This window comes from Buteo buteo, chromosome 4 (assembly GCF_964188355.1).
Source record: "Buteo buteo chromosome 4, bButBut1.hap1.1, whole genome shotgun sequence".
NCBI classification, from domain to species: domain Eukaryota; kingdom Metazoa; phylum Chordata; class Aves; order Accipitriformes; family Accipitridae; genus Buteo; species Buteo buteo.
Window position 1 is genome coordinate 48,012,594 of NC_134174.1, and position 14,219 is coordinate 48,026,812.

The window sequence follows — 14,219 nt, forward strand, 5'->3', positions numbered from 1 at the left end:
GGAGCAGAATCAGTCCATCGCCAGTGGTATTAGGCTCTCCCAAAGAAACTACCCCTTTGGATGCTGTTATAACCCTATGTGCCCACTCTGTGGGCATAGGTACTGTCCTTTTATAGAAGCAAATGATTTGACCTCACCCCTTTAGCTGCCTCCAGCTCAGCCAGAGCCCTCACACAGCTCACTGCATGAGGCCAGCAGTACTTAAGCAGCTCAGGGAGCACCAGGGCATGCACCATATCTCATAACACAGATTACTTACGCACAGAATAGCATACACTGTCCTCCCTTCCTGGCTTCCCGAGGGCTTTCAGGTCACATCCAAAGGTCCTCCCTGTAAAGGCACTCAGTGGCGACTCCTGACTATTCAGGAAAAAAACACAACTGAAACTCTGAGATGAAAGTCACACCTGTGGCTCCTGCCATCCAGCACAGTAACATTACCTACAGCAAGGGCAATACCCTGCCGTGTCAAAGTCTGGACTTCCTCAGGGTTTACTCCAAGTTTATGAAGCGAATTCTGACAGCAACCCCACAACATCACAAGCTGCCTTACCATCCACAGAAAGCATGAGGTGCACTCCTCCAACTGTAAACACGTGTTAAAATGTTGCTGTAAATGAGCAGCAGTCCTCCCCCGACGCGTTTAAGAGGGGATAAAAGTCACTACCTGACACATCTCCCCACCCTGAGCAATCTGACCAATGATGCTCCTGAATTCTCTCATGATGAGCACTGGATGAAAGCCCTGTTAGATCCTGTCCCGAGATCCACTGTTTTCTCTTTCATTTTGAGTTCCTGTGGTAAACAACACTAGCCATGGGAAGAGGCTGAAAATACAAGCTGCTATCATTTGTCTGAGCTCAGAGCCAGCTGGGAACAAGGCAACATGGCTTCAGCTCTCCGCTTTGGAGGTATCCACTTTGATTTCCAGTCACAGAAAGAATAATCACCCTGACGGAGACCTCCGCCTCAAGTGAATGACCCAGCCTTGCAAAGACAGGAATCGTCACTGAAATCAATGAATCCAGTAAGCTTAAGTTTTGAGATGAACCCACCAGCATTATACACCCCACAAATGGTCTGTCATTCCCCCCTCCAAGTTATAGCTGTTGATCTAATCAGAGGCAGTGCCTCTTCATGTAAATTATACCAAAATATTTAACCTGACAAGACTTTGAATGACAGCTGTAGGAAAACCAGGTAACATCTCATGTGTACTGACAATTTGATCAAAACCCACAAAATGCAAACAAATGCGTACACTGGATTGTGCATGGCTGGATCATGAGCTAAGGCAGCAAATGACAGACATAGAGAAGTAACAACTGCCTTCTTTTCTTTACCTGTCATGCAGGCCATCAGGTTCCTCCTTGCTCTTGTAGGAAATGACATTATTGGGAAAAGAGCCTGGAACTGCTTTCACATTGCTCATCCTAATCTTTCTGCATGCCAGTCAAGGCCCATGCCTGCTCTCCTCTGCAGTAGAAACTGCAAGGCTGCATGCAAGGTGTGGGGAAAGGAGGCCACAAAAATTTTAAGTTGTTTCTATGGTTTTTGCTGGCAGTTTGCGGCCAGGCACTGAGAAGGAAGCGCAAGGTGTTGATGGGGCAATGAGAGGGTTCAAAGATGTGCTCCCTCCCTTACTAAGCAGATTGCTGAGAATCACTGAACAGCATGGGAAGGATTTCATCTAGCTGCCTTCCTCCACAAGCTTTCCAACCCAGCCAAGACCCTTGCTGCTGCTCCATACCTAAGCGGTGGGGGCTCTGTAGAGCATCAGTAGCACTCAGAGTTATGCACCTCATGGACTTCACTGTGGCTCTAGTGGCTGCCTCCATTGTTTGTGGGATATTCTCCCCCCCTTCCCTCCTTCTAACAAAGATTCTGATTAATGATCGCTCATTCCTAATTGTCAAATTTCTTTTCCTTCATCCTGTGTCTAATCACCAGTGACAGAAGCCATTACGCAAATGAGAGCAGACGACTTCCCACAACTGTTCTCGTTGGTAAAAGCCTTGTAATTTAAAGCTCTGATTTGTAGAGGAAAGCTGCGTTTCCCCAAGGCGTCCGGGCATCTGTTCCACTTACACTCCAAGAGCCTCAACTTCCGCTCCCTCCCCCCACAATTAGTCCTCTGCTTGCAACAAATATTTGACTTTGCAAGGCAGTAATTAGAACTTACTTTGCATGTGTTTGTCACAGTAACAGCATCTCTTTCCCTTTCCTTCTAGGCAGTGCCAATGCAGAGAAGTGCCCAGGGAAGATGATGACTTCAGGACTTTCCAGGACATTGATGGCAGAGGCGCTGTTGCCAAAACAGGAACAGAAGATGAAGACCATAGACCAGAATGCAAGGAAGCTTCTCACACACATGTGACAGAAGAGAGGCTTAGAGAAAAGGGCTTTGAAAAAATACATGTGGAAAGGCAGTATCCCATTGCAGTTGCTGCTCTGCCTCCAGGGCTGAGACAGCAGCATGGGTTGACCATGCATCAACACAGAAGCCTGCCAAAAGATAGCCAAGACCCTGAGTACACCATCACCATTCTAGGGCTTCAAAGAGCAGTTGACTGTGTTCAAGGTCAACTTGTTCACTGTTAAGAACTGCTGCAAAGAAATGAAGCAGCAGTCTCAGCCCAGGCCTCCCCCTCTTTCCTTCAAGAGCTGCTTTGATGCTGAGAGTCTCCCCCTTCACCCCCACCTATGTTAGATTGCCCCTGCACTGCAGCTATGTCTCATACCCCCTCAACCCTGGCCCTGATCCTGACCCACTGGCTTCAGCTTGGACCTGCTTTATCACTCTAAATTTCCTGGCTGATCACTGAGCTGAGCCTGACTCTGATCACTAAGTATCTGTCTCATGCTCTTCTCTTTCCATGGGAAAGATCCTGCAGCCATGATCCACAAGCAGTAAGAGAAAGGTCACTTCTCCTTAGAAAAATCCCACTTTTCAAGGAACGGGGAACTGGAGGATACAAAAGAAAAGGTATTATATGACCTAAGGTATATGACCTAAGCTAATAAAAGCAAACAAGAAAAAGCCTAAAAGTGAAAAATCTTGGGAGTCTGATAGGGTTTTCAAATCACACAGTTCTCATTCCTCAGTTTCCTCTGCTTCTCTGCACAACCTGAGACATTGGTGCCAGCTGTGCATGTTACCCAAGAGGCATGTGCACAACAGAAAGCCTACAGGCTCAGATGTAACAGTCCACTAAGTTCAGTGGAACAGAAGCAAGTATGTGTTCAGAGATGATGATCCCACCAGGTACAGCAGGGAAGGCTGAACACTCATGGTCAGAGAAGACTTTATCCACTTGTCTTTCCTACTCCCTCCACATTTACCCTGTCCCCTAAGGGCATGAGGAGAGAATGCCAATTGTGGTACCCCGGGCTCAGACTGCTGTCCTTCTTCCCCTCACCAGCCCCAACATCCCTAATCTCTATTCAACGCTTCCCCACTTCACTACGCATTAGAAATTTCTTCAGACTTAGCCAACATTTCGCTGATGGTTAGATGCCAAGATTGCTGTAGAGTTAATATTACCATAAAATAACCCGTGTCTTTATTAGGTAGAGAGAGGACTCCACCACCAAGGCTGCTAACATACAGCACAGGTACACAGAGGGAGCCTCCCCCCAAAATCTCCTTGACCAAAGTATGAACTGGATAAAGGACCAAATGAAAGACAAGATATCCCAAAGGATAAGCAACTGATAGAACTCATTAGACCTGATAGTGTAGTTTGCTCCAACATCCTGTCAGTGACCAGAGCATGGTGACACGATTCAGGTCAGCAGGGAGGGGAATTTCTTCCCTCCCCACCAACACTTGCTGTTGACAGGGTTCAAGGATACCATCTTATTCCCAGCTTTCCTTTCAGGATTATGGAAGTAGGATGGGGAAAGTTGTGAAGACACACAGTAATGCAGTTGGTATTGCTGTTTTGAAGGCAGTTCTGGAGACAAGCAGCTTTCACCAGTGAAGAACACAAGTGGAGTTACTAGAAAGACTTAAGGGTAGCTTTATATGCACATCTCCTTATACAGCAGCTCACAAAACAAAAGCCACACAGTTCTGTTGTTCAACATTGGTTGTATTTAAGAACTACACTTCAGAAGGTACCGTGTGTTTGTCACACCCCACCCCCTGCACACACACCCCTAGCAGAGAACACACACAGCTTCCCAATACCATGGCAAGGGGCATTGAAAGCACAAGGTGAAAAGGGAAGGGAGGGGAAGTCAGTCCATCAGTGCATTGTAAATGAGCTTTCACGAAGTCAAGTGCAGCAAAACCTGTTCAGACACTTTAAAAGTTAGACCTTTGGCAAATAAAGAAAAGAAAAAAAGGATCCTAAACTTCTCTAAGTACCATTCTCTCTCCACATGGGATATGAACTCACACCCTAAGCTTCAGGAGTTGATGGTGTCTAACAAGTAGTACTGGATACTACCATGTACTGAATAAATAGCACAGAGATGGGATTACATTTGAGCATCTTTCAACCAAGGGCATGTGCCCAGGATTCCTGGGAAGGCCTTGCTTTTGGCCAGAGTCAGCAGCTTAGCCTTCTTCCCCACCTGCCCAAATGCTGAGCATTGTTAAGTATCCAGCTGAGTGACCTTTGTCAGGATCTAACCACAGCTCTGGAGAGTCTGCAACAAGTAATGTGGCAGTCGGACTACTCAGTGACGCAAATGTATTTTTTAAACAAGGACCCTGCAGCTGCCAATTACACTTCATTTGTTCTGACCTGTAAAGCAGCCAGAAACCTAGCCCCTGGGACCTCCTGTTTGAGAAGCCTTTCACCTTTGTGCAAGACAAGCTCACTGCAAGTGGTGCAGGAGCTGTCCCAGCAAAAGATGGGACCCAAGGCCAAAGATGGAGTGCTTCTTGAGCAGCATGTTCTCAACACTTTTGTCAGAATCCCATGTCAGAACAAGCCCCGAAGCACTGAAGTCTCAACAGAACAAATTCCCCACTATTCTCTGGGATGAGATATATGGGCTATGAACAGCTTCTCACACCTCTAGCTCTTGGGACCCATGACAACCGCATCAAATATACAAGACCTTTGCACCACACCCCAAACCAGGGACAGCAATGCAGCACACCTCAGGGAATAAAAAGCCAGCCTCCATATAAGCCTAAGGCTTTTGCATGGAAGAGGAGGAAGAAAGCAAAATGATTTTTCAGGGTGATTGCTGAGGACTCTTAAATAGAGGCTTGTATGCTTCCTGTGCCCTGGTCTTGTCACTTCCCAGCCTGCCATGTCAAGTCCCAGAATACAAGGATCAAGATAAACTTAACCACATTTAAACAGAAAGCCCTGACCTCTTTCACATGACTGTACAAAGAAGGGAACCACACACTGGCATGGATTTAACTGATGGACAAGAGCCACACAACATCACACAAACATGCGCACCTGTGCGCAGCCACACACACTTGAGTTCTTGCAGTTTCAGTAAAAAGGGCACTTTCTTTCCTGTGTTAGTCTGAGGAGGCAGCACCCCTGGTGGGGAGATGGGAGCCTCTGTACCTATCTGACACTGTGTTTTGACAGTCTAGCTCGGCACCCCTGGGGAATTCTATTTAAAAATGTGGCTTAATCATTCAAGACTTGGAGAGTGCCCTGGCATTTACGCATCTCCCTTCATAACGCTATATCCCCTTTTAATCACACTGCAGCTTCAGAAGAGCAGAAGAGAAGCCTTCACTCCCCAGAGAAAGCTATCACAAAGGAGGTTTATCTACACTCCTACAACACAGATGTTATTTGGAGAGCACAGGATTTGGCGCTCACACACTAGATGAATTCACTCTGATGTCTACCCTGTACTAAGTCCAAAGCATAGATGTCTTAAGTTGAAGAAATTGAATCATTTGTCCAGTTGCTTATCACACACAGGCCATCTCACATAGTTGTTTCTGTTATAAAAAAAGGTGCCAGAGTTGAGCATGGACAGGTCCTCTAACAACAGAGGACCATAAGACCTATCATTTCCCATCTTATATCCACTGCAGGCACCAACACATAAACCCAGCCAGGAGACCCAAACCCCATGAGGCTGAGGAAACAAGATCACTTCTGGTTCTCCTCCAAGCTCTTCTTCAAATGCCTGAAAATCCTGAAGCGACACATCCAAGTGCCAGAAGCCATGCTCCTTGTTGTGGCAAACAGGGCAGAGGGAGAAAAAACAAGTTAGTGAACATGAATCCAGCTTCCAATAAGTGCAGACTCTTTCTTGGGAGGTTCAGTTAGATGAGAGTGGAGGATGAATGGGGTACTAACGGTTTTGCAGTTCCAGTAGCCCCCTTTATTGTAGTGGGGCAGGGATGGGCCAGGAAACCCATCAGTCTCTTAAGTGCTGCGTGCAATACTAGCGCTCAGTATCTTCCATTGCTTGTGAACAAAGCAGCTCCAACATCAGTCACCCAGGCAGCCAGGCATTAGTCATACCGTCCCTTAATCATCATATTCAACAAGGGACCCACCTGTTCAAAGCAGAAACAGACTGTTAGCTAGGACAGTTACAGAGAAATGGCAGCTGCAGAGCCTGCTCCCTCTGCATCACAACACTTTATAAGCTGAGCAGCCCGGGGCAGAGGATCTCAGCACACAAACTGAGCCTAAGGTAGACCAAATCAGTTTCAAAGTATTTTCTAGATAAAACACTGGGGCATCCTTGACCACATTCTCAAATACCCTACCAAAATTGCAAGGTTCTCTGCCAACACCCAACTTTAGCTGTCACCAAAACATTGCATCCATTGGTATTTTTTTTGAAACTTTTTCACCCTAGATTTGTGATTTCTTAATAGCTGCTATTAAAAGGAGCTAATAGTCATCAGGGGTTGCTTTTTGCAGGGCAGAGAAGGAACATTCTTGTCGAATCCTCAGAACTCATTGAATCATCTCTGGTCCTTAGGATCACTTGGAAGGAAGGCTAGGACTGACAGTTTTGCTAAGGTTTTGTTTTCAGTCAAGACTACTCCCCATTTCTCAGCATTGCCTGATCACTGAGGGAAGTTCAGCATGCTATGGCAGTAAAATAATCTCAGGGGAGAGGCACGAGTGTGCTAAAGAGGAGTTATTGCACAGTGGTAAGGGTTACAGACCATGAAAACATTTTTATTCACATCCAGTATTTCCAATTTCAGATCAGCAAGAGATCTTCAAAAGCATACTCTTAGTACTTCAATCTGTTTTTTGAAATATCAGTTGGTTAAAACTGCAATGAATTCAGAAATGACCAAGACCTGCGTTAAGGGGAAATTGCATGACTTACTAGAAGAGATTTCTCTTATTTAAGAGATTTGGATTCAACAGGTAAAACGGTTTCATTTTTTTGGCAAATAGTCGGTATTGTTGCTGCACTGAAGGCTACAGGGAGTTTGGGAGCAACACTTTCCTGGCAGTGCCCAAAGCCAAAATACACCTTCCCCCACATACAAGAACAATTACTCCATTGTTTGTAGTGGTCCTCTCCAGAATTATAATTTAAAGAGCTTGCCTTTTTGTAGCCAAAGGACCTTCTGAAGACTGCGGGAAGAACCATTCACAGCAACAGAGCAACCCTGCTTTCCTCTACCCTCACTGTGACACCTGCAGAGCCAAATAGTTGGCATCTCGAGTTTTGCATTAAGCCACAATGATTTCAACAGCAGTGACTATATGATTCTTTTTTGTACCTCTTGTGGATTTCCTAAGGCTTCTCCCAACATCTTCTCAATGTTCCTCATTATCGCCACTTTCTGATGAGCCTTTAATGGATATTCAATTCTCTTTGGGGTTGGGGCACCCTGAAATATCAAAAATAGCTCATTGCATGCTTCCTGAATTGGCAGATTATTCCACCTTCTCCCAGCCACCCCGTTCTTCACACACCACTCTAAAGGGAGAAAGTAGCTTTCAGCTTTAAAGCAAAGGATTTGGTGCAATGAAGTTCTCATATTGACATGTGCCAAAACATCTCTACTTGAAAAAATCCTCTGGGATAGACCTATCCAAGCTGTACAGGAAGGTGCTCGTACTCACCTTGTACCAGAAGTTCACAGTGATGGTAATACCCCCATTCAGGAGAGACTCAATGTGGTGCCACCTGCATGGAAACCACACAAAAAAGAAAATAAACTATTGCTGTAGCTTATAGTGAAATACCTTGGATGGATGAGTTCAGACAGCACTAGACAAGCCTTGACCTATACCTCCATCATCAAGACCTCAGAACTTCTGGAAAACTCCCCTTATTTAAATACAGATCTCACACACATTAGTGGAGTACTTGCACAATAACACAGCATCAGGGAGAATTACCACTCCCATCCAACAGACAGGAAGTAGAAGCAGACTGGCCCAAGATATCACAGAAAATATCATACTTGCTGGAGAAGTCAAAACAAAAGCCTTTTAAGAGCCAACCCAACACTTTTTAAATCGCTGTTTGCTGGTCACTGTGCAGTCCCACCATCCTTCTTACCAGTACATAGGTATGTATAGCACATCCCCCGGACCCACCACCGTCTCATAGCCAACCACGCTCCGGAAGTTTGGAAACTTCTCATAGTCAGGATTGTCAAAGTCCACCTAACAGAAGAAAACATTAAGAAAATCAGAAGAGCTTCCTGCAATTAAAGTCCTCATTACTGGCTCCCACTATCAAATCATCCTGATCTTCCTTATATGGCTTCTGCATTCCCATTGTGAGGTCCTGCAGTACCCCCAAAGTACCACCAACTTAGACAGGAGTCCTGCAATTTATCTCTAAGCAAACCTGTGTTTGACTAAGTGACCAATGAAACAGAACAGAGAAGGTAGCAACTGCAGCCCAGTTGTGCTATCAGTAAGGGGATGTTTATAGCCCTAGCACTTGGAAGTCAGGACCAGACACAAACAAAAACATCACTAGTCCTTCCATGTATTCACCAGTTAACAGATCTGAACACAGGTTTTGCAAAAGCTCAGCAAGTGGTATGCAGCTTTCCTTCCAGTGCAGCTTCCTCCCACCTAGCATCTTCACAAATGCCCCTTTTTGGCACAGGGCAGAGAACAGATCTGCTACTCTCACCTGGCTCTGTCTGTCACATGGATGGTGCACAGGATAAGGGTAGAGGCATTCAAACTGATCAGGAGGGAACAGGATACACCTCTTGTAACCCTTAATCTGAGCGAAGAAGTTCTGCTGCTCATCATAATGAGCTGGTGTCACATTCCCTACACAGAGAGAAAAGATGATAAACAAGACACTCTCAGTACAGGTATGAAAGATGGAAGCAAGTTGTATTCCTTGCTAAAGACAGTAAATACACTCTCACATATTTAGAAAACTAAACAAGGAAAATGACCACAGGAACATTACAAACTGATCACTATTATCAGTCTGCCTTTATTGAGCAGTTGCTACTTAATTTCCATTCTAAATCCATATTCAGCAACTTATGCTCTACAGGATTAGGATTTCCAGCTTGTTTCCATGAAGAGCAGATGGTGAGTGTTGACAGGAAGCTTTTTCATAAAGCACTCTCTTTAGATGACAAGTTGTGGAATGGACTTTCAAAAATTATTAGTCTAGAGAAAAGGAGTTTAACAGTCTGATATTGAAAAAACTCCTAGTAGTTTTGCAAGAGAACAAGTAAACAAATCCCTTTGTCATTGGGTGTCCCAATAGCACCTCCTCAGTCTGATTAACAGTTCTGAAGCTTGACTATTGCCACTAGGTCTTAAATGTAATCAAATCTTTAAATACAGCGGGACATTTTTTACCCCTCACAACTACATTTTTCAGGGTGTTTGCCAATTCAGATATTACTCTTTCAGCTTGTTCTTTATATGTATTTTCACTAAAGAGAATTAAGATAACAGTTAAGCCCATAACTTCATCAAATAGATCATACAATCACATGCTCCTGTAAAGATGCTCCTTGAACACTGGTTCAAGACAATTCTTCGGTTCTTGTGCATAAACTGTTGATAACAGGATTTTAGTGATCAAATCATGACCTGTAGGGAATTGTTGGTGCAGTGCTTTTATGTGAAGTTCTCTTCTCTTCTCTCAGCTAGTAAAACACATGGCAAAGACAAACTACTGTAAGTTGAGCATGACTTGTTGCAAAGGAGAAAAAACATCTGCTGTCACAACTGAACAGCTATGAATTGCCAAATAATTATAATTGGATGTGATGGCCACATCGATTATAGGCCATCCCACTTCACAAAACTGTGTACGTTCCTTGCCCAGTTATTGAGATTACTTTCTACTAGAATGCTCTCCTTGTCAACAGCATAGTAGTACCTCTGTCTTCTAAGGTGCCTGCCTATGAGTCAGTCTCCACATGGATTTGGAATTCCACTCTATCCAGATATTTTTACGATTTATCCATCTTCAAGTTCTCCAATGCCCTCCAACCTCCCCAAGAAGAAATTCAGCTCCTAATTGAAAGAGAATTCCTCCCCACAGTGTACCAGCTCAAATAAGAACAAATGCTTCACAGAATAATCAACATTTCCTCCTAGGTAGACATTGGACATGCTAAGAAAAGCCCAGAACACAAACTTTGCTCAACTTGCAAACCCTTTTGCATTTTAAATTTGAAGACTCTGAGCATTTTAAATCTACAGCATCTGAAGCTTTCAAATAATAAACAGGTCTCAGAACATGATTAACAATTACTGAAAACACAGCCCTACCAGCACCACACAGAGCCTTTCCATGAGCAGATGACATCCAGGCATTCACAGTATGTCCCTGGGGAGATACAAGCTATTCCTTTGGTTGTTTCCTCTCTATAACCCAAGTTTAGTTGTGACAACAGGCCCCCCCCAACCCAAAGCTTTAAACTGCCTGCTCTGAGGGAACACTTAGAAACTAGTGGAAAATCCATTTGAAAGACCTTCTGGAACTGAAATACAGAACTGCTGACCAAATCTTTTCCCCTTCTCCTCCAATCAGAGGAAATTGCTTACCTTCCATGCCAATAAGAAGTAAGTTAGAAGTCAATTGACCCCAGCCACGTTTCCCTTGCTGCTTGTTAATCCAGTTCCAGTTGAAGCCAAGGAAATCCACCACAATCTTCCTTCCAACTGTGTCATTCAGGGTTTGCTGCAGATATAGCCTGTATATTCCCAGAGACAAGCAGAAATCAAGTATTCAGCTTTGTCATGAACATAAAGACATCTTTCTGAAGGGATGCAGAGATATTTCAAAACAAAGATACATAACTCCCCTAAACATTCTGCTCTGTCACCACACACCATAAACAACCGTGGAAGGAAACGGTTTCAAAAAGTCCCCAAACTTTGCTGAAAGACTTCCTGGTACAGAGGGGAACAGAACTCAGTTCTGCTTGAACAATCACAAGGGAAAAAGTGAATTTTAGAGCAAGAACAACCCCCTTGCAGTGCAGGAGGAGGAAACTCTAAACAGACTGGCCACTATCAAATATCAAATGCATTCATGAATAATCCCCAGATAGATGCCACCACTCTAACTTAACTGCAATAGGAATTACCTCTTCTAGTAAAAGTGCATGAGGGCAAAAAAGGGCTCAGGAAACCCAGTATGTTTCAGTATCAAGTTACTTTAGAGCCACACTTACGTTTAGACATAGAGGATCAGAGGAATCAAATATCTGTATTAACAACTGCAGTATTACAGACTACTGTCTACAATGCTGGAAGAAAAATGCATTTTTAAGCTCAAGGACTGCCTTCTCTCTGGGAAAAAGCACACCCAAAGCTGAGAAAGAAGAGAAAGGCACGGACAACAAGTGGACACAGACACAGAGTTGCTTCCAATTAAGACACAATTAAGCATCTTTAAGTCCTTTCAGAGGGCTGGTGACTGATAAAATTAACTAAGGGTTTAAGAACAGTTGCTAATAGTTATATTCCATATAAATGTAAAGCTCCTCTCGGTAACTTACAGCTCTGCTAGTGGTGTAGGCCATCGCTACCAACAAATATACAGTATATATGCAATCTTTTTTCATCTTTCTGAAAGAAGGTTAGCACCAGATACCTCGGTATTCTGTAAAAAAGGCTGAGTGCCATAGCCTGCATCTTTTCATAACTAAGCTCCTCTACCAATATCATAGTCCACCAAAAGAAAGTGAAGCTTAAGGCTTTCTCTATCCAAACACTGCCTCGGACAGAGAAGAAAATAAATAAATAAATCTCTGCAGACAACATGAACAGCTTGATTAACTAATGGTATGACTTTTTTAATCAGGTAACAAGGCTGCTGTCAACTAGCAGCCCTGCAGAAAAAGCAGGGCTGTAAAAAAAGTGAAAAGTTTGAGAGGTTTTAGTCATCAACACTCACCGATGAGAAACTTACACCCTACTTAGCCCTACAGAAATGGAAAAACCTCCACAGATCACTTACCTCTCAGCACTCCCTTTTTGTTGTATTTCTTTGAGTCTGTCCACAAACTCATTAAACTTCATCTCTTCCCTGCTTGACTTGGGTTTGAAGTTTTTAAAATTGGCCATCTTTTTCTCATCGTAGTACAAAAACTTGTGTGTGCTGGCACTATACACTGAGAAGTCCCCATTGCCAATGTTTTCCTGGAGGTAGTCCAGGTCCCATTTCAGAGCAGGATAAACCAGATTGGTATCTGTCAGCACCACAGGCTCCTAGAGGAAAACAGGAAGTTTATTGATTCAAGGACCTCTTGAACTTGAGAATGATCACATTCATTATTGCAACCACACCACTTCTTTTTGAAAATGGGGAATTGGAAAAGGCATTTAGGGTAATCAGGTGCCTTGGTCTGGGGAGAAAAACAAGCAAAACGTGATAGGAAGTTTCAAGGAAGCAGTGGCCTGCTCCTGCAGCAAGCTCCTGGTAGCAATGGGACAAATTCCACTATCTACTTAGCTAATCTCTAACACGTGAGGTTAGACAAACACTAGCCAGGAACAGTTTTAGGCCTACTTGGTCCTGCCACGCAACAAGGAGACACAGTAGATTCTGTCTGGTCACCTCCAGCCTCAGCTATGAAGGGGTAAAGGCTGGCAGAAAGATACCTCTGAATCCAGAAACAAGAGACAGCACTCATCTCTTTTTTCAGAGGATCACAGATAACCTTCAGCCATCAAAAAACTGACATCACCCCATCTCTTCTACACCAAAAAAAGAACCACTACAAAAGGAAGACAAAGGACACTGCCTATCCCCTCACCTATAAGTAGTAAGCAACCTAAACAAGAATGACAATTGCTGTGTTTCCAAGCTGTGCACGCACAACTTCCCTTCTTGCAGGCTTTCTTTAAAGGAAAAGAAACAACTAGCATTCTTACCAAAACGAGATTGAGCTTGTCCAGAACCAACTCAAGAGCCATTATTGCAAGGCAACCTTCATGTCTGTGGTCACTCTCACTTAGAAAATAACGAACACATGCCCATGGTTTTACACAACATTTCCACGATTTCCATCCGGACAACAAAGCACTTAAAGCAAACGTTTCCTGCAAATTTCACAACTCAACGCTGGGACACCAAAAAGAAACGTCCACTACGACTAAGGGGATCGGGAGAGGGGCAACAACCAAGTCCGCGCAGGGAGGGGGCTCGGCGGACGCCCCGCGGCAGGCAGCGCGGTAGCCGAGAGGGACAGAGCCGGGATGGGGAGGCGAGCGCACCCGGGACGGCAGCAGCACCCGGCAGAGCCCCGCGCTCTGCCAGCCGCCCTGCGGGCCCTGCTCCGCCCGGCCTGACGGGCAGGGCTGGCAACCCCCGCGCCGCAAAGCGCAAGCCTCCCGGCCCCGCCGCAGCCCCTGAGCCGGGCAGGGCCGGGCCGGGCCGCCGCCACACCTCGTTCTCGATGAGCTCCTCGGCGCGGGGGTCGCTGTGGCTGAGCCGCGGGATAGGCCGCGTCTCGAAGGAGTAACGACGGAACTGGGAGTCGCTCCAGCCGGGCCCTGCCGCTGCCGCCACCACAGGGCCCTCCCGGCAGCTCGCGGCCGCCGCCGAGGAGGAGGCCGCTGCCATCGCCACCTCCACCGGAGAACCCGGAACTAGAAAGCCAGAAGCGGAAGTTGCCCGCCCATAGCAACGCCGGAAGCGAAGGGGAAGGCGGGAGGCAGAGGGGGCACCATGGAGGGCAGGAGGGTGCGGCGGCGGCGAGCAGCGCCCCCGCGCGGGGGGAGGTTGTGGGCGGCTTCTGCGGCTCTCCGCCTCTTGGCCCCTTCCGAGGTTGTCGGACACCCGTGGGG

At 45.5% G+C, this 14,219-nt stretch overlaps 1 protein-coding gene across 2 annotated transcripts; it reads right to left on the bottom strand.

Annotated features, from left to right (window-relative positions):
- Positions 1-4,073: 4,073 nt before the first annotated feature.
- HIF1AN (hypoxia inducible factor 1 subunit alpha inhibitor) lies at positions 4,074-14,009 on the bottom strand. 2 transcript variants are annotated; one of them, XM_075025925.1, is made up of 8 exons: positions 13,819-14,009; positions 12,388-12,638; positions 10,968-11,116; positions 9,073-9,218; positions 8,485-8,591; positions 8,043-8,106; positions 7,697-7,807; positions 4,074-6,499 (listed from the first exon to the last, which is right to left on the bottom strand). In XM_075025925.1, exons 1-8 carry the CDS (start codon positions 13,993-13,995, stop codon positions 6,455-6,457), a joined length of 1,050 nt encoding a protein of 349 aa, XP_074882026.1. In that variant the 5' UTR covers positions 13,996-14,009; the 3' UTR covers positions 4,074-6,454. The 2 variants fall into 2 exon arrangements, with proteins under 2 accessions (XP_074882026.1, XP_074882027.1); XM_075025926.1 differs by lacking the exon at positions 13,819-14,009 and adding an exon at positions 13,305-13,752.
- Between the last annotated feature and the right edge of the window lie 210 nt (positions 14,010-14,219).

What these genes read in the sequence shown, in the direction of transcription:
- HIF1AN (XM_075025925.1), bottom strand. Translation starts at nt 13,995, where the DNA reads ATGGCAGCGGCCTCCTCCTCGGCGGCGGCCGCGAGCTGCCGGGAGGGC. An exon ending in CAAAAAGGGAGTGCTGAGAG is followed by an intron (nt 11,117 to 12,387) that starts GTAAGTGATCTG and finishes GGGAATATACAG; the next exon opens with GCTATATCTGCAGCAAACCC. An exon ending in ACTTCTTATTGGCATGGAAG is followed by an intron (nt 9,219 to 10,967) that starts GTAAGCAATTTC and finishes CTCTCTGTGTAG; the next exon opens with GGAATGTGACACCAGCTCAT.